At 40.5% G+C, this 21,049-nt stretch overlaps 1 protein-coding gene across 1 annotated transcript in view; it reads left to right on the forward strand.

The window, feature by feature from the left end:
- The window catches only part of npas3 (neuronal PAS domain protein 3), a 488,496-nt gene that overhangs the window by 446,131 nt on the left and 21,316 nt on the right, over positions 1-21,049 (forward strand). The window contains exon 9 of the mRNA XM_072365469.1: positions 6,684-6,790. Coding sequence (XP_072221570.1) covers positions 6,684-6,790 — 107 coding nt within the window. The remainder of the gene's footprint in view (positions 1-6,683; positions 6,791-21,049) is intronic.

A 21,049-nucleotide genomic window follows, 5' to 3' on the forward strand; every position in this document is an offset into this window, starting at 1 on the left:
TATATTACTGGCTTTGTTTGCCATGACTCAGTGGTGCTTTTTTTTATACCTGACTTTACCATTTTATGTATGAATCTTCATCTGGGGTCCGTTTCACAAAGCAGGTTGAGTTGAGTTTATTAATGCTGAAATGAGGGAAACTCTGAGTTTGAATAAGCTTAAAAAAGATATCTAAATATTATTAAAACTAAAATGATAAAAGATGTCTTGGGGGATGGACTCAGAGGATGAGCTCCCTCCAGGGATTCCCTCAGCCTTCCAATATTATGGCTTAGGCCCAGCTCCTCTGTCTCCGTTAGAAGTGGCGGTGCTGGGCCACCACCCGTTTTACGGGCATCTGCCTTCTTTCTGTTGGCTGAGTAGAAGTCTGTGTTAGTTTAAATAGGCTTAATTATTTAACAGAACATGATATAGATGAGAAGACTTTTATGTGTGTGAAAACAGCATTATGTTGGGGATAAAACAACTACACAGTCAAATAGCCACTTAATATTTACTTTACAGTGTAAAACATGATCAAAATGAGGTACCTCCATGTCGAGGTCTTACCTGTTTGAACAATGTTTTTATATTTCATCTTAACCCGCTGCCAAGTGCACTTCTCCCCCGCGGGATTGCTCCTAAATTAAATAAATTAATAGGCTACCATTTAAGCAGTTTTCTCCCCTAATGTTATTGTGATGGCAAAGGACTACATTTAAACTTATGCACTGACCCAAGCAGCAACGTTCTCCCAGGCCATCTCCCTCTCTTTTGTTGCTGCAGCGGTGTTGTACTTCTTTCTAAAAACGTGTTGAAATTCACCGTATGAGCGCATTAAGATTTCCAATTCAAGGTTGGTGAAAAACATAGCCCTCCTCTTCCCTGTTGCCATGGTGACTTGTCGAATCGGGGCTCCATTGATGCTGGCTTTTTATAGTTGTGGTGCAGGTGCTTAACTCCAGGTGAAACTACTCAGAGTTGACTAAAGTAACTCAAATCAGCATTTCTGGAATCAGAAACTCAGAGTTTTCTATCTCAGAGTTCAGGATTATACTCTGAACCTGCTTTGTGAAACGGTGCCCAGATGTTCAGAATGAATTTTTATCAGCACTCTTGTTCACATATGTAAAAGTTGTATTATCATCATTATTAAACAATTTTTCTTTGCATGCCGATTCTCTCATTATATTGAATGTGTTGTTGTATGCAAATATTTTATGGATGCAGTATGAGTTAAAGCCAAAGTCAACTCTTTCTTGATGACAAGTTCTAAAATACACAAACCTTCAGGCTCATCTTGGGTCTGGGGTGAATCAGTGCTGATGTCCAGATCTCCAAAGGCAGTTTCAGGCTGACATGGATTTGTCTGCAGTGGGCCTGTCTGACCTGGATCCCCTGTTGCCTAGAAATAAAATATAAAAGACAGTTAGTGTGTAGTATACACTCAATCAAACAGACAGTATCAGCAGTCAGAATAAATCTAATGACAGCAGCAGAGCAAAGTAGACTGTTGGTAACTAAAAGAATGCACTGTAATATGTATGCTGCTTATGCTGTTATGCTTGTGAATGTCCGCTCAGCATCATGGTCAGTCAGGAAGGGCAGAGTCTTGAAGTGGGGGTCCAGAGCTGCTGCAGTGTAAAAGAGATCATCTGGGCCGGTGTAGTGCTTCTCCAAGTCATTTTTGAATGCTTGTTTCATTTCTCTGATTACCACTGAGTCTTCACCTGATGCTTCAAAGTTCTTTTTAAGACAGGGGAAATCATTGAGAGTGCAGGCTGCTTGTCTTCACACATACCGGTGGTCACAAGTTTGACTGGCGCCATCAGCTTGAAAATGTCTACAATATCGCAGAAGCCTTTGTCCTTAAGAGTGTTAACCTCTTTTCCTCTTCTGAGACCCCTGGACATGAGTGCAGCACAAATGTCAGGCTTTTGTTCCAGTAAGCGTTCAAGCGTATCTTGGGAACTGTTCCAACAGGTGGACACATATTGGATGAGTTTGTGGATAGGTAAGGTAAGGCCAGTTGTTTCTCTTTGTCTGGTAGAATTCCTGCTGCCCTGACACTGCGGTGAAGCTCAGGAGGAAGAGCAGTCACCCACCAATTGGAAGGTCGGTGGTTAAACTCTGGCTTCCCCAGGATACATGTCGAAGCGTCCTTGGGCAAGACACTGAACCCCACGTTGCTCCCCCAGTGTATCAATGTGTGTGAATGCTTAGAAAGCACGTAGTTATATCTTAAGACGTGCTGTATGAATGTGTGTGAGTGGCATGTAGTGAAGCGCTTTGAGTGGTCAGCTAGACTAGAAAAGCGCTGTACAAGTCCATTTACCATTTCCTCACCCTTCCTAGCAACCTTGCTGCTTTGTCCACTTTGAAGGCTTTGTGGCCAGATTTATAGTGTGTAAAAAGCACATGAGGTGAGGGCTCACCATGTTTGTGCCAGGACTTACTCTTTATCAAGAAGTTTCCAGTCCAGTAGAGCACCTATATTCTTCCCAGTGTGGGATCCTTTGATTGCCCTGGTCTGTAAGACCGAGCATTTAACTTCCAATCCGGAGTGATGTGGTGGGCTGTGATCGTCATATAAGACTCCGTTGCACATGACGTCCAAGTATCAGTTGTTATTGCCACTCACTCTGTATTTGCAAGGTCTTTTTCAACTTGGCTCTGCATACAACGCGCCCAACAACGCTGGTATGCATGTGTTGGTGATATGATGTTAGGATGGTATCTTATACCTGGGCTCTAACGTATGAATCAAATCCTGAAATCCTTCCCACTCAACTATATTTTAAGGACATAATCTCATTGCGATAAAATGCATTATTGATGCCATGATTTCCTTAGCACGTGCTGAATTGTGCACATGCTAACACAAAAGGAGCAAATCCTCTTTAAAAAAAAATAAATAAATAAATTTAACTGAACAAAAACATCAAACTATTAAATGTGGTTTTCTGAATATTAGATATCCTTTCGAAGTCTCTATTAGTGAATGACTTGATTTGTGATCATCATATTGATATATTTTGTCTTACAGAAACCTGGCTGCAACAGGAGGATCATGTTAGCGTTAATGAATGGACTCACTCTGACTATTTAGATGTTCACATTCTTCGAACCATGTGCATGTTATAAAGCACCGGTCAGGCTAACGTTAACTTCCTCCATTTTCTTTGTTGTCACTAGGCAACGACATAGTTTGCACGAGAATCATTTCATGGGCAGCTTCAGCTCTTGCGTTGTTTTAGAGACACTGATGCAAACTGTAATTATGTGAAGCCGCCAACTGATTCCAAGTCTTGCGATACCCGATCCATGACCGTACAAACAATTAATCAAGGAATGCATAGCTAATTTGTTTTGATTGAGGAGGCTGCTACAGACGCAGCTGTATCTCTCACTTGTTAAAGCGAATATCTGATCACATTGGTTTATTGTTCACAAACCTACTCTCTACGTGGGATGTCTGTTCAACCATACATCGATACAATATATTGTCAAAAGTATTTGGGTATTTTTGACCATTCTTCCAGAAGCACATTTGTGAGGTCAGACACTAATGTTGGAGGAGAAGGCCTGGTACGCAGTCTCTAATTCACCCCAAAGGTGTTCTGTCGGGTTGAGGTCAGGACTCTGTAAAAGCCAGTCAAGTTCTTCCACACCAAACTTGCTCATCCATGTCTTTATGGACCTTGCTGTGTGCACTGGTGCAGTCATGTTGGAAGGGGCCATCCCCAAACTGTTTCCACAAAGTTGGAAGCATGAAATTGTCCAAAATCTCTTAGTATGCTGAAGCATTCAGAATTCCTTTCATTGGAACTAAAGGGCCTAGCCCAGCTCCTGAAAAACAACCCCCCACTATAACAACTACACCAATCTGTACACTTGGCACAATACAGTCAGACAAGTACTGTTCTCGTGGCAACCGCCAAACCCAGACTCATCCATCAGATTGCCAGATGGAGAAACGTGATTTGTCACTCCAGAGAACGCGTCTCCACTGCTCTAGAGTCCAGTGGCTATGCAAAGTGTTGGATGCAATGATGTAAAGCACACGCTAAGGCTTTAGTTCAAATCAGAGGTTGGCAATTGCTTAAAGTGCATGAAGTGAAAAACAGGAGCAATTTTGAGAAGAGATAAGCAAAAGATGGACGCCAACTTTCACCAAACTGCTCTCAGTAGAGTAGTGAACGTATTTCATGCCAGAAATAAGGTCTAGGTTTAAAAATACCGGAGTTCCCCTTAAACAATCCATAAAATCATAGTTCAAAATGTTTTCACCACAAGCTGATTGCATGTATGCTGCCTATGACACTGCAAGCAGTTTGCACTACTGAGATTTCCCATCTTTGTGTAATGACATTATATGTCGGAACTATTATAATAGTTGGAACTATTATATGTTGGATTTAATCAATATAACAAACAAATAAATTGGTGCCTTTTACCATGTGAGCAGTGAAGTCAAAAGATGGTAGTTATGACCATGTGTTGGCTGAAGGAAACTACAAAAATGGTGGACACATGTGGTCCACAGTGTGACTTATATTGTGATTGATGGCTTTTTGTCTGTGTATGCGTGCCAGCTAGCATATGTCAACTTCAGCACACGATACAACATGACAAGAAGAGCAGGATGTATAAATCCCTGTCTGTGGATCCAGTTCTGTTAACACAGCACTTCAAATATTTGTGTGTGACTTATGTTTAAGGTGCCAGGTAAAACAAAGGAGGATGGTTAATTTGCATGCAAGGTCACAACTAACACTGACTCGACTCAACTTAACCTTACAATTTAAACACTGTTAAAAGCAAGCAAGTCATGACAGTGCATCTCAGGTATAAAGAATGCCTTATGCTAACACTATAATAAGGCTCATTGTGTTTGTTATCACAGTCCCTGAGAAGCAGCTCAGTCCTTCAAGAAAGAGCTGAAGATGGTCTGGTGTCTAGTTAAAGTGCAGTATTCGCTGCAAATCCTAGTTTGTTCTCCAGAAGAAGGATGCTTGTCACGTCTTGTTCAGGTGAAGTAAGCATTCGTACTAACTCTGTGGCATATCTCCAAAGAGTCAGTGATTTGCTCGCCATGGTTTTAATGGCTGATGAGGGAGACCGTGCAGGCTTTGTGTTGCTGCTGCAAAAGAGAGGCAGAGAGAGGGATTGGTGGCTAGTGGCAGGGTGCACTGATTCCAAGAGCTTGTTGAGTTTTGCAGGCCTTGTCCTTTCTGCTACTGAGGAGAAGCATAGAGAAGGGGGACTTGCCGACCCCTGGAGAGGCTGCAGTGAGAGTTTGTGTGAACCTCCCTTCTGGCAGGTGTGGCAGGAAAGAGAGGGAGTATAGGCAGTCCTTCTGAGTTTTATGTGTTGAGGTGAGGGTGTTGATACTTGAAAGTGAAGCTACTTCACTAAACTGACTTTCAGAGTATAAGTCCAGTTTAACCCACAAATGAAGGACTACAGATTGTGGTGTCGCAAATATTAAGACTAAAATCAGACAATGCAGCATAAATTTCCATTGATATGCAGATCATACTCAGCAATACTATTATTTTATTATACTATCATTTGGAGAACATTTAGTCTGCTTATAAAATGTATTAAATAAAATATATAAGAAACTGAGCTGTAACATGGCTATGAAGTTGAATGAAATAAAATAAAATAAATGACAAATACTTAATTTATCCCAAAGGGAAATTATGTTGTTGCAGATTTTATTTATTTGTTTTATTTTATTGGAGTCACTATAAGCTTTTATTATAAACACTATGAAGACCTTCTGTAGCTTTATTTTTTTTGCATCATAGCTGAAGAAACCTCAAACTGATTACACTCTGTTGTTTCAACATGATGTTATGAAGAAGACGGTCAGTGTTGTTCAACAGATGGCTGCATAGCAGATTGTACTCTCCACATCAGACTTGTAGAGGATATGCAACAGACAGTGAAAGGCCTCAGCTTCCTTAAGAAGTACAGTCTGTTGTGTCCCTTCTCACAAAACTAGCAGAGCTACTGCAGCTTCCAGCCAGCTTGACGCAGCACATTCCAGAGTTAAGTCATAATAGAAGAACATGACTTAAGTGTTGTTATTATTTGTACTGCTGTTAATAACATGTAATAACATCTGTCAAAACTGCTCAATACATTACATAGAGCGGATTTCACAATTACCTTTTGGAGCTTTATTTATATACATTTATGTATATTAACTTTGTCAGGCGTTTTGTATTGTGATCTGGTGTTCATAGAATCTGTTCTGCTTAAAACGGCAAGTATAAATCCTGATTTATTACTGTTCATAAATACCACTAAATGCTAAAAAGCGCATTCACAGACACCAACTATTTAATAAGTTGACATAATTGTGTCATTTTTATTTTATTTTGTGAAGATAGACTTATCTTCTTGCCTGCACAGTGGTCCTCAGCAGAAATTCAGAAAATACAAGAGGGAAGCTCAAACATATATTGGAGGAGATGTTTAAACATAATGTAATGTAACGTTGTGGTTCTTTTGTGGTGCTCTGGCTGTGGAAAATCAAACCAATTCTCAGCTCGAACCAACTTTGAAAGGGTTCTATTACCTACGCTGAACCAGTACTGGAAAGTCTTTGGTTGAAAAGGGGTTTCAAGTGTATATATATTTTTTTTAGTCTGTAAAAGTTGTCATCTTATAATGTATTCACTGTATTTTAGGATCAGTGACTACATGGACCTGACTGCAGTGGACATTGTGGGGAAGAGGTGCTACCAGTTCATTCATGCTGAAGACGTAGAAGGGATCAGGCAAAATCACCTAGACTGTGAGTACTAACACCACTTGAGTTCATATAACCAGCACCATAGTACATCTTAGCAAGATCTCCACTGTTTGGGTTGAGCGAGATCAGCTAAAGATGACCTGGATATGTTGAACCTGCTTCGCAGTATAGGCCCCTGATTGATTTCTTCATTGTTGATAGACACTTAGATATCATTAGATCATAGTGTATGATTTCTCATTGCCTGTGGGTCCAGCACCATGTGCTCATATATTTTTTTTCATTGATGACAATGTAATGTTCATTTCACCACTGACCAAAATTCTGTACCTCAGTGAAATATGTCCTGATGTTGCAGGCAGTATGGCAATGGCAAATGAGAATTCATAAATCATGTTACCCAGGTGCAATCATTTGTATGTAGGGTAAAGAGAATCATCAGTGTGGCGGCCTGTTGCCACTGCGGGTTCTCTCAGAGAGACTCAGAGACAGCGGACGGTTCAACGTATAGTTTATTTAACTATTTTTCACGAATGTGGAGTCGTTCGCAGGCCTTCCCTCCCGGTTCGTGCTGCCGACTCCACTTCAATCCTCCTTCCAGCTCCAGCACGCGACTGAGTTTTTAAAAGAGGAGAGTGATTAGACAAGTGACTGCCGGTGTACTAATCACTCACCTAGTCCTGCTCCCCAGAGCTCTCTCCTGCAGCTGATGCACCACGCCCCCTCCACAATCAGATTTCCTGGAAAACAGGACACCAAACTGAAAAAACACCCTCTTCAAAAGTCTTTACCCATTTAACTGCCACTGTTGTAGAATTGCAACAAGCTACCATACTGAGTAAAACAGGCTGAAAGCCCAAGTAGCACAACAAATCTAGTTTCTACTCACTACCTCACACCACTGACGGGAGACTGGACTGAAAAGAAGTTTTGGTGCAATCTGTTGGTTTCCTTAGTTAGGAAATTGTTTTTGAATTGGCTCTATATGAATGAATTGGATTATTTTAAAATTAATTAATGGGATTTAAATGGATTATGATTACAATGAATTGAACTCCAATTGGCTTGAATTGGACAAAATTATTTGAGTGCCTTGAGATGACATTTGTTGTAATTTGGTGCTATATGAATAAACTGAATTGAATTGACACCACTCGGTTACTTTGATAGTTTCCCCAAATTTGTACTTTCTATTCAAAATGTGAAGTGAAAGAAATACAACAGCTGTCAGTGGCATATCCAATTATGCAGAAGTGTTTATTTAGAAGAAGTGAGATTTTGAGAGAAAGAACAAGAAAAGATGTTTTGTTTCAAATCTTTGCTGATGCAGAGGGGTGAGAATTTGTCCTTTGATTCAATCCTACGGTTTGCTGTTAGACATACAGGCTTTGTGTTGCTCCTGCATACAGTCCAATGCAGGGTCACTGACATACCGTGCTGATCCTTTGGGCAAAAAGAGTTGATGTTAGCAGGCCATTGCTGTCCTCTTCGTGAAGAGAAGCCTGGAATAGGTGTCACTCAAGAGGAAGAAGCAATCTTCTTATACCTTTTGAGTTCATGCTTCAGAAATAGAATAGAAATTGAAAAAATACTTCAAATCATCCCCCTTGGGGAAAATTCAGATTGTCATGTAGCTCAATTAAAATATTTACAATGAATAATTAGAACATTATTATTAATTGTTAGTTAGAACAAAAATAAATAAATGTGAGAAGCAGTCATTGTTAAAAAGCCTTATGGCTATGGGAACAAAGGACCTCTTGAAACTCTCAGTCCTGCAGCACAGTGAGATGAGCCTCTCATTGCAGCTGCTTCTCTGTCCTGCCAGGATGCTGTGGAGAGGGTGTTTATTGTTTGTTATGGAGAAAAGAGAAGTTTGGCTCGTCTTGGTCAGCCTCTTATGGGGAATTTATTGAACAGAGCGTCATAGAGACATGTATATTGCAGCATGCACGGAAATCCCAATGACCTCAGTTTGTGAGATCTTCTTATGTCTTTCGATATCATTCTGTGTGTATGTGGCCCAAACCCAATCTCTATTCGGCACCTGCTGTCTGAGAATGCTACTACATCTTCGTCATTGTCTAGACAGGCTTCATTCTGATCTTAAACAACATCTGGTTTGAGCAGTGTCAAAGCAGTGTTAGAGCCGTGTCACTGGTTTGAGCAGTGTCAAAAGCTGTGCTTGCAGTTGCTGTTGGTATGCTTTACGTAACATTTCCAAACAGAATTTACAGTTATGTGCTTTCTCTTCCGCTATCTTCGTTTATGCTGCACTGTTTTCTGGGATAACACGCTGCCACAAGTCACCACAGAAGCATCCTCAATAAAATGGGCAGAGCAAGTATACATCCAGGGATGTGTTCTTTAAATTGGAACAGTACTTGGTCCTTAAGTGATGACGTTTCAGAAGTACACAAGACCACAAGTACAGACAAGTACGCATGTTGAGAAACGGCCTAGAACTTCCTCTTCATCCGCTACCTTTCACCCTAATTCTATTCTTTCTGCATATTCCATCATTTAAAATTGAATCAAATGAAACAGTCTCTTTTTTCAAAACACCTGTCGCTCTTAAGTCTATTTTCACCTGTTTAGCAGAAGAGGGGCCGTTGGAGGTTTGCCCGGTGGAATTGGATGTGGTAGTGGCAGCGGTCATGTCAGTAGTGGGATCCGGGGCTTTCTCAACGAGTTTCACATTTCTGTGCCGACTTGCTAGGTGTTTGCTAAGCTTTGAGGTGGAATTTTTCGCTGTAAATAAAATTTTTGTTCCCACGCAAAGTGTGAAGCGGCCAATGTTTTTGTCACTTTTTACTGAGTCAAACTCAAAGTAATGTCAGTACTTTCAAGCATTAAGCGCTGCATGGTCCTGCTCTCTTGAGCTCAGCTCCCACCTCCTCTATAGTTAGAGACAGGGGGAGCTGCCAAGGTTGTACTGGAGGGATGGTGGCAGAAGTGTTGCTGGTGACAGGCGCAGAGATGAGGGTAGGGATGTAGTTATTGTGAAATTATATTTTCGAAGAAGCAGTCGCAGAGATGGAGGTGTGGCTGGGCAGAGGAGGCCAGCCACTAGAAGCTGATGGAGAGGTGGAGGTACGGCTGGGCAGAGGAGGCCTGATGGTGAGAGCTACGGTAGAGCTGGAGCTGCAGCTGGGCAGAGGAGGGCTGACAATGGGAGCCACTGCAGAGGGGGAGTTGCAGCTAGGCAGAGGAGGCAGTATTGGAGGTAGCAGCTGGATTGGTGGAAGTGGAGGGAGCAGCAGCAGAGGTGGAAGAAGCCTCACTATCAAACCTGTTGTAATATTGGTTGAAGGTATTGGCTATGTCCACATCACCTTCCACAGACTGATAGTTTTTCAGTTTGTACTCCGTGATGGTCTTCATCCTCCTCCACACCTCCCTGGTGTTATTGTTCTCCAGCTGTCTCTCTATCTTTTTATTGTACTCCAACTTAGCTCGAAGTAATATCTTTTTGAGCTCCTGTTGAACACTCCGCTTTTCATTATCCCCGCCCTGGAACGCCCTCTTCTTCTGGTTCAGGAGGTCTTTGATGGAACTGGCGATCCACGGTTAGCACTGTATAGTCCTAACGGGAATCACGAATGACCCACTGAAGAGCTAAAAGTATTGCAATCATTTCTCCTGTGTATACTGAAAGTCCCTCATCTTTTTTCCTAATTTGATGTGAAACTCTGGTAAAATGAAAGCTACCCCAGTTTGATTGATTGTATTCTTGGATGCTGCAATGATGCACCAACACTGTTGGGGTTGTTTTAATTACACCTGTACAAAGTCTCAATGCCTGGTACTGTCACAGTGCGTGGTGCAAGAAGGGATGACCCAGATGCGGACTTAAAAATTTTTTTATTTACAAACAAAAAAAGGCACAAGGCAAGAACCAAGGATGCAGCTGAGCCGTATATCAAAATACTTAACAAAACAACAAGACCTGATATGGAATAAATAAACAAGACTATGGCTTTGAATAAATAACGTGGGGTAAAAACCTAACCTGAAAAGACTTGAACAAACGTGGCGTGAACATGAAGGAAAGGTGAGGATTTCGCAATGACTGAGTAAACCTGGAAACTAAATACTGTGGGGAGGTGATTGGTGACGAGGTGCAGCTGTGGAACAGAAACCGGTGACTTGAGTGAAACTAAGTGATGGGGGAAAAAACATGACAACAAAATAAACCAAGAACCTGAAAACATAACAAAACAAAACTCAAAATGTGACAGAGCACCTCCTTCAAGGATGGCTTCCAGACATCCAAAATGGCCGGTCGGTCCGACGGCCGGTTGGAAAAATCCCCGATGGACTCCCTCCTCCTTGTTAACATTAATCAAAAAGGTCTCATCTCAATTTTATACAATAAAATCTTCAAGTTAAATCCAATCCCTTGATACCCTGCGGACGATGTGGAATCAAGATCTTGAGATCACAATTACAGATGACCAATACTTTGATGCGTTCACACCTCCTCTATCTGTGCAAGACATAAACTTATACAATGCAAGATTTTACAACGGAGTCACCTCACCAATGCCAGATTAGCTCAAATATATCCAGACAGAACAGACGTTTGCAATAGATGCAAACTCTCACCGGCAGACTACATACACTCGTTGTCCCCAACTCTCTAAATTCTGGAATAATATTTTCAATACATTAAGCAAGGTCTCTGGATTTGCTGTGGGCCCAAATCCCCTGGTTGCTCTTTTTGGAATCACCCCTGCACTCAGTTTGCCTAAATCCTCACAACAAGTCATAGCATTCACCACCCTACTGGCAAGGAAACTTATTTTATTGAAATGGACTCACCCCTACACACAATAAATGGATTTATCCATAATTTACGATTGGATAGCCATACTCTCTTTATCCCAATTGTTCTTTATTTTTATTATCCATACCTTGCTGTTTCTCTTTATTATTCTGCCGTTTTCCGGCTCTGAACTACTCCTGCATACTGTCACCGATTTCAACAATTTTGGTCTGAAAAGGTTCAGCTCTTTCAGGAGAGTCCCGCTTAACTTTTGGTATTTCTAACTTTTATACTTTTGAAAAGATTTCAGCCCATTGTCTCTTTTCTGTAGTTTTCTGCCTCCATCTAGCTCCAGCTCCTTTCAAAAATGCCTGTCAGACCTTTTGAAACTTCAGAAACTGACTTTCTGCTAAATTTGCTTTTCCCTTCTTTTCTTCTTCTCTTTTGCATTTTTTCAGCCCTTTGATCAATTTGTCAGTTATTCCAATAGCTTGAAATCATTCCACTATTCTCATTTCAACTTCAAATTCCTTCAAACAAAACTTCAGCAACTGGTTTTCTCCTAAAATTGAAAGTTTTTCCGCTTTTTTAGCATGGTCAGCTATCCTCATTCAACTTCATCAGCTTTCTCACTGCTGTTTCGCAGGAACAGCTTTTTATAGTTGTTCTTACCTTTCTTCTTTATAGATCAGTTTGTTGCCTCTAAAATAGTACAACAAATATAGAAATTGAAATCATCAGCTTCCACATTCAAATAAATTTTTCCTAATTCGTGATCACTAATAAGCCTAAATGTTTCCCAATCAGCATTACTGAGGTATAGGGCCAACATGAAAAACCCATGCATCCTATTTTTACTTTGTCTGTAAGTACAATTTCTTGAAATTCCAACATAATAGACAGGCTGTCAACTCTTTCACTATTAATTGTTTTCAAAAGTCTTTTTATACAACTCACCTCAACACTATGTCCTCTGGAATTCCTGTTGTTACTCCTCTTGTTACTTTATTCTCTCCTATAATCCTTCACTCTCTGTTTTTTTTTACAGATGCTCTATGCATCTGTTGCATCTGTAAAAAAATTTAATACTGTGCTTTTTGTTCTTCTGTCTTGCCAACTATCAACAAACTCCCATCTCTTAGGAGTTTTTTGCAAGTTGAATATCACCTTCTTCTTTTTCAATTCTCTAGATAAAAGCTTAGCTCAGATCACACTTAGCTGTATGTTCTTGTCTTCTTCTCTAAATTTCTTAATTATTTTAAATTCTTCTCTCACTGTCTCCTTGTGAATTACCATGCTCCCTTCATCTGAACTGTTGTCTTCTATAATTCGTTCCACCATCCTGGAACGACACATGAAAAGAGTCTGGATTGTCTTGAGTGTGGTGTAGGCAGTGGTAGACGACAATCCTTTGACGACCGGAGTGATCGAGTTGTGACATAAGCCTTTGCAAGAGCATTCAAGTAGATGGGAGCTGTTCCATTTCGTACTTTGTTGGCTAACATCAGTATCTTGAATTTTTCTGTTTTAGAATATTTCAACAAGAACAAGAACAAAGTTATGGTTACAAACTGACAGGACAAAACAATCAAATCAGGATAAAAAAATAAATGTCCACAAGGTGGAATTATAAAATTAAAATAAGCTCACAATGACCAGACAATGGACAATGGGGAAAAAAATAACAGTATTGATCAAAATAATAGTAATAACTTAATAAATAAAATACATTATGGAATAATCAATAATACTAAGAGAGACAAAAGGTAGCCTCACTCACTGCTCATAGATCATGCCAAGCCAAGCTTGAACACAGGGAAATTAGTCAACTTGGTGTGCTGGTAGATTTTCCATATAAATTATAAATGGTTGCATATTTTATATTTATATATATTTATATTTTATCTTTTCTGCTTCCAATAGGTAATTTTCTCTAGGGGTACACAGCTATTGATTCCACAAAGCCACATTTTAATTGGAAGAGGGGCACCTGATTTCCACTTTATCGCAATACATTTCTTAGCAATTGACAAAAGGATTTCTGTGAGTTTCTTCACATAATTTGTCTCAAGGTTAGAGTTAGTAAAGTTCCCTAGTAGACACATTTCAGGGTTCAGTGGAAGCGTAACCCCGTGGATGTTTGATAAAGTTTCACATACCCCCTTCCAGAACCCCTGCAGTTTAGAGCACTGCCAGGTAGAATGAAGGAATGTTCCTTCCTCCGTGCCACATCTAAAACAGAGAGGTGAAATATTGGAGTTGTATTTGTGTAATTTGTGTCGGGTAATATACAGCTGATGCAGAAAGTTGAATTGCATCAACCTGTACCTAGCATTTAAAGTAGAGGTGACCTCATCTCTCCACAAGTTCCTCCATAACTGCTCCTCGATAGTTATTCCGAGGTCCTTCTCCCATTTAACACTTGACCTGTGTCTATCTGGTATTGATAAAGTTGACAAAAGAACTGTATACACCCTTGAGATAGTTCTAAATAATGGTTGGCCAGCATGACACAGATCCTCAACTGGAAACGTAGGGGGTAAATCCCAATTTCCTTTTTGATTGGCTCTAATAAAATCACGTAACTTTAGATAACTAAGGAAATCTTTATTTGTCAATCTGTACTTTTCTTTAAACTGTTCAGAGACATAAAAACTCCATCATTATAGCAGTGTTCTACGTGGCAAATGCCTTTTCTCCTGCCAAAATCTAAAGTTACCACTCTGAAGGATCATTGGTAACAATCCATTTCCCCATAATGAAGTTTTAGGAGAAAGAAATCCTTTATACCAAAGTTTATACCAAACTTGAATTGAATGGATGATTAAAGGATTATCAGTTGCAGTTTTGATTGCTTTTTATCCCATTTGTAAAATAAATTTGTTGGTGTCTCCTCTCTATCCTTTCAATATTGAGCCATGAAGGAGAAGGACCTGTGTCAAACATCTGTGCCAGGAATCTGGATTGAGCAGCATAATAATACAACTGAAAATTGGGGAGTTTCAGACCTCCATCCTCATAATCCAGTGTTAATTTATCCATGCTGAGTCTTGGAGTCTTACCATGCCAAATAAACTGTCTGATTAATTTTTTAAGGGAGGAAAAGAATACTATTGGGACATGAATTGGAAGTGACTGAAACATATACAGGAACCAAGGCAGGATATTCATCTTTATGACATTGAGTCTACCAAGTAATGTAAAAGGCAAATCCATCAATTTTTTCAAATCAACATCGTCCAGTGTTGTACGTGTTGAAACTATGGTGCTGTCAACAGGAGAGTCAAGTATTGCTGGAGTAAAATTTTGGAAGCTTTCCTCTGTCATATTTGCACATGGCAGTGAAAAAAACTAATGATGGAATTAACTCTTTAAATCTGATTACAGCATTCTCTGATAGACACCTTCAATATGTAAAATTCTTCTCAGAAGCTGTATAGTCAAGTTGAATGTATAGTCAAGTTGTTGACAACTTTGCAGCTTTTTTAAACAGGCCATACCTTTTTAAACAGGACGGCCTCCACCCAAATTAGGAGGGTTCACGGTTTTTATCAGTTAACTTCAACCTGACTGTCCGGTCCTGTACCACAGCCCCCCTGACTTACCCGCTAAGTCACATGCACATAGACCCCCTCACTCACCCCCACCCTCCCCCACTTCACGTTTCATCCTCACCATACACTCCTTTCAATCAGTAGACCCTTCTCCGCAACCAGAATCTCAAGACATTCACACTGTCAAAACTATCACTTCACATAGACAGTTGAAACCCAGAAATGTTTTTAGACTCAAAAGTGTTTTTAATATTCTCTTAAAATGCCACGGTGAGCGCACGTTCAGCACTGACATCAAAATGGCCTTGCTGAACGTGCGCTCTCTTTGAAACAAATCTTTTATCATAAATGATTTAATTTTAGATAAAAACCTAGATAGTATTCTCCTTACAGAGACATGGCTTGGCACCGATGCACCTGTTGTTCTCTCTGAGGCTTCCCCACCAAATTTTAACATTCTATTTTCTACTAGGGGAGGCAAAAAAGGAGGAGGAACTGCATCAATAACATGAACCACAATGTCCTCAAACAAAGTTCCTTTTAACAGTTACTCATCATTTGAGCATCATGCCATCATGTTTTTAGCAGCCCTCCTATTCTTTGCATAACGGTTTACAGACCACCCCAGTATTCCACTTCTTTTATCAGTGAATTCTCTGATTTCCTATCAATCATTCACACCACCTACAACAGGATTTTAATAACTGGTGATTTTAATCTACATGTTGACAACACCTTGGACCCAGTATCCAGAGAATTTTTAAAACTCTTAAACTGCTTGGATTTTAAACGACATGTAGCACAGCCAACCCACAGCAGAGGACACACCCTGGACCTGGTCATAACCTATGGCCTGTCCGTGGATGTGTCCTCTGTTGTGGACCTGGCTGTGTCTGACCACTACTGTGTGTTTTTTAACATCACCAGTTTTAATCAGCGGGAGGCCCCTGTGAGAACGGTGAGGAAAGGCTACCTAACTCCTGAAGTGGTTGCAAATTTTATCCAGATTTTACAGAGCTCTCCTGCAGAGATTTTACCACCACCTTGTGATTTTATCGTTGACAATTTTAACAGCAATCTTAAGTCAACACTGGACTCAGTGGCTCCTCTTTTAACAAAAACAATTACGACAAAACCTACACCGCGAAATGAGGAAACAGAGAAACTGAAAAGAAACTGCAGGAGTGCTGAAAGGAGATGGAGAAAATCAAAACTAACAATTCATTATCAAATTTTACGGCAACAACTCAAAACCTACAATAATGCAATCAAACAGGCAAGAATTTCCCATTTCAAAAATATAATCTCTGACAATAAAAACAATACCAAATTTCTCTTCTCCACCATTGATCTTTTAACAAACAGTAATTTAAGCAGATCCCACAAAACAACATCAGATACTCTCTGTGAGGACTTTGCAGACCACTTCAGAAGTAAAATTGATGACATCAGATCTAGTCTTTTATCTCAACAGTTTTCAGCCTTCACCACACCTGGATCACTGTTTTTATCTGAGGAAACACTGGAGAGTTTGGTCCTGGTTGATGCGAGGATAATTGGTCGAGTCTTCTCCCAGGTAAACCCTACAACTTGCCTTTTAGACCCAATTCCCACACCGTTTTTTAAAACATTTTATGGATTCTTTGAGGAACACCTTTTAAACATTGTGAATTGCTCTCTCCAGACGGCTGTCTTCCCCACCTCTTTTAGAACAGCGGTGGTGAAGTCCCTTCTGAAGAAGAGCAATTTAGACTCAAACATTCTCAATAATTACCGGCCTGTATCCAACCTACCATTTTTGAGTAAAATATTAGAAAAACTGATTTTTAACCAAGTAAATGATTTTTTAAACATGAACAACATTTTTGAGTATCAGTCTGGTTTTAGGAGGAACCACAGTACTGAGACAGCCCTCTTAAAGATTTTGAATGATACCAGTTGCAACTTAGATAATCATAAACTCACAGTCCTGGTACTACTGGATCTTACGGCCGCCTTCGATACCGCCGCCTTCGATACAGTAGACCATCACATTTTATTAAACAGACTGAGGAATCCGGTCGGCCTCTCTGGTACTGTTTTTAACTGATTTGCTTCCTACCTCACAGATCGATACTTCTTTGTAAGTCTGGATACATTTTCCTCAGGAACCCATGAGATCAAGTGTGGGGTTTCCCAGGGGTAAATTTTAGGTCCAATTCTTTTTAATCTGTACATGTTTCCCCTCGGGGATGTCATCAGGAGGCATGGTATCAGCTTTCATAGTTCTGCTGACGATACGCAACTGTACATTGCCGTGTCTCCTGATGACACAGGGCCACTTGATGCCCTTTTTAACTGTATTTTAGATATCAAGTCATGGATGGCAGCGAACTTCCTACAACTCAACCAGGACAAAACTGAGGTTTTAGTCATTGGTCCTGAAGGCCAGAGAGAGAAACTTTTATCAAAATTACAAAATCTTAAACCATCAAGAACTGTAAAAAATCTGGGTGTGATTTTTGACTCTGAGCTTAGTTTTATTCCACATATCAAAAACATAACAAAGATAGGTTTTTACAATCTTAAGAATATAGCCAGAGTCTGCCCGTTTCTCTCTCAGGCCAGCACAAAGGATGCATGCTTTTATCTCTTGTCATTTAGATTACTGTAATGTCCTGCTCTCTGGTCTCTGGTCTTCCTCTCTGGTCTTCCTGCTCTCTGGCCTTCCAAAAAAGAGTATTTTTAATCTTCAGCTACTCCAGAATTTAGCCACACGAGTGCTGACAAGGACCAGAGGGCAGGAGCACATTACACCAGTTTTAAAATCGCTCCATTGGCTCCCCGTACGTTTCAGGATGAATTGCAAAGTTCTTTTACTCGTTTTTAGATGTCTTAACGGTCTTGGGCCTTCTTATTTACCGGACTTACTTTTATCATATGAACCCTCACGGACCCTGAGGTCTTCCGGCACTGGCCTTTTAACCATACCACGTGTTAGATCTAAAACACACGGGGAGGTGGCTTTTAGTTATTATGGTCCCCAATTGTGGAACAGCCTGCCTTAGGGCTGCAGAGTGTTGATGTTTTTAAAAAGAGGCTCAAGACTCACCTTTTTAATCAGACTTTTATTTGATTTTATTTATTCCTTTTAATCAAACTTTTTATCATTATTAATTTTTGTTCTATATTATTTTAGTTATAATTTTTAAACTTCATGTTGAAGTTATATATTTTAACTCCATGTTTTAGTTAGACAATTTAACTTCATGCTGTAGTTATATGTTTTAACTCCATGTTTTAGTTAGATGATTTAACTATATGAGCTGAAAAGCTTATCTATTTTGTTAATTTTATACCTTTTTATCTTATTTTACTGTTTTAGTCTTTCAGTTTTTAGCTCCAGTGTTTCCTCATGGGGGCCTACCACACTGGGAGCTGCTTTTGGTTCACTGACGGGGGTGCTGTTCTGTGGACTGCTCTGGCCCGGGTGGCTGGAGGACTCTGCACCTTGGTGTGGGGCCTCTTGTCTGCCCGGATCGGGACTGTCTCTGTGGCGCTCCCTGTGGTCGTGGGCCAGGAGCCCTCTCAGTGTGGTCACCCCCCCAACGTTGCTTTTTCCTTGCCTTAGTGTCCCGTGCCCGGCCATGTCTCTGTCTGATAGGTGCAGTGGGTCTGAGCTTGTGTGTTTGTGTGTGCGTGCATGTGTGTGTGTGCGTGTGTCTGTTTGTTCTATCATTGTTGTTTTTAGACTCTGTGAGGCACTTTGTGTTGCTTTTAAAGTATGAAAGGTGTCATATAAATAAATTTTGATTTGATTTGAATGTAAATTTAAAAGTTGTCAAAAAATGGTCAGACAAGGCAGGATTATGAGGGAACACTGATAACTGTTTACTCTCAGTGCCATAAGTCATCACAAGATCAAGGGTATAATTAAGACAGTGAGTAGGTGTGTGAACACTGAGAAAATCCAATAGAGTCTAATATAGAATTGAAGTTAATATTTTTTGGCAGTCATTTTCGACATCTACATGAATATTAAAGTCACCCACTACAATAACTTTATCTGTACTCAGCACTAACTGGGATAAAAACTGTCACGATTTATGCTTTGATTCATGTCTTGTCTTGTCATTTCCTGTTTTATTTTGAAAACACCAACTTCCCTCTTGTTTCAGGTACCTTGCCCTTCCTCCTATGTCAAGTGTCTGATTGTCTTCCCTGATTCCCAAAGCGTTTCCATCTGTTCCCCTTGGTTCCTCGTGTTCAAATAGTCTCCCTTGTCTTGTGCCAGTGTGTTTCTTCCATGAGCCTCACCCTCGCGTCTATATTCCAAGTATCCCAAGTCGTGATTTCCTTGTCCTTTGAAGTCGAGCGTTCCTCCTTCAGAGAGATCTTTTTTTCCAGTTTTTCCATAGCCATAGTTTATTATAACGGTAAGTTTCATAGCCGGTTTCTCTTCCTCCGTTTATTTGGAGTGGTTTTGTGTTTTGTTTTAGAGATCTCTGTGCCGCCGTAACGTGTTATTGATAATTGTTAAGGTTTCATAGTGTCTCGGTTTTGTTTAAGTCTGCCTCAGTAGGAGAGCGTGAGTTTTATAGCCTTTTGTTTTCTGCCTAAAGTGGAGAGGTTTTGTTTGATAATTTTTCATAGCCGCACCGTCGTCAGACATATTTACTGAGGAGAGCGCTCAGGTGTTCACAGCCTCTTCTTTTGCTCTGTGTGGAGATCCTCAACCAACCTGCTGTTTATTATATAAATAAACATTCTTGACTCTGAACTGACCCTGCATCTGTGTCCGGAGGCCGTGACAAAAACTCTCTGAATTCAGACAGAAACTCAGAATAAGGGCCAGGTGGACATTACACAACAAACACAAGAGGTTTTTGTGATTTCCACTAAGATCAGAGATTCAAAAGTCAGCACAAGAAGGCAATTAAACACAAAAGTATATCCAGGGCTCTGAAGTCTCATGCAATGAGCGTGAGACACACATTTCAAAAAGTTCTCACACTCGACACGTGGTATTTCTCACGCTGAAAAAAAAAAAAAAGTATGATATAAATTTCACTGGCGCGCCGCTATCGCTATTGAAATGCCAGGAAACAAGCACGTCTCCCATGAGTCTGAGCAGAGCAACACTAACAACAAGACTAATAATAATATTAAAGCTGCAAGCAGCGTTGATCGGGCCTGAGCACATGTGCACGTCGGGGTAGGCGTTTTAAGCCAGCCGACGCGCATTGCACAGCACAGCCGTCCGTCAAGTGTGGAGCAGGCTGTGAGAATCCCATGTATATGAAGACATCATCAGCAGGGTTTTTGAAAATTTGTAGGGGGCGCCACTGAGCCATTTAGCTCCGGCCACACACAATATTTTTTACATACGTATGAGGTTTTCATGACCTTGCGATGATGATATGGCTTTCAACTCACAAACACCATCACACGATCTTTGGCGCCTGGCCACACCATTTAGACTTTGGAAAATTTTATCATAACTTTTAATCCCATGGCTGAAAAGTAATCAGACACCTTTTAAACCGTAAACATGAAATATGTAAGAGGAAGGCAGACTCCCGGGCAAGCCTATGAAGTTTGGTGAAGATCGGACAATGTATGCACAAGTTATGAGTGACTTTGTGTTTTGTGTCGAGCAGTAGCAAGTCCTCAAAGTTTGAGGGTCTTCCACGGCCACGCCCTTCAGACTTTGGAAAAATTGATCACAACTTTTAATCCCCCATGGCTGAAGAGTAACCACACCAAGTTTATAGCCGTTAACATTAAATCTGTAGGAGGAGTTCGATCATATGATCGAACATGGTGTGAAAAAAAGAAAAACACCAATTTGCATGTTCAACTCAAAATGGCCGGCTTCCTGTGGACCCGGCGCCATGATGTCAAGAGGCTTTTTTGTGGGCTTGGGCATGATGAAGGAGTGTACCGAATTTCGCCAGCCTACGCAAAACTAAGCCCAATGGCAGGGGTATTTAGAAAGTT

Source organism: Leuresthes tenuis, unplaced genomic scaffold (genome assembly GCF_036924035.1).
Source record: "Leuresthes tenuis unplaced genomic scaffold, fLeuTen1.0.hap1 SCAF_15, whole genome shotgun sequence".
In the NCBI taxonomy this organism is placed as follows: domain Eukaryota; kingdom Metazoa; phylum Chordata; class Actinopteri; order Atheriniformes; family Atherinopsidae; genus Leuresthes; species Leuresthes tenuis.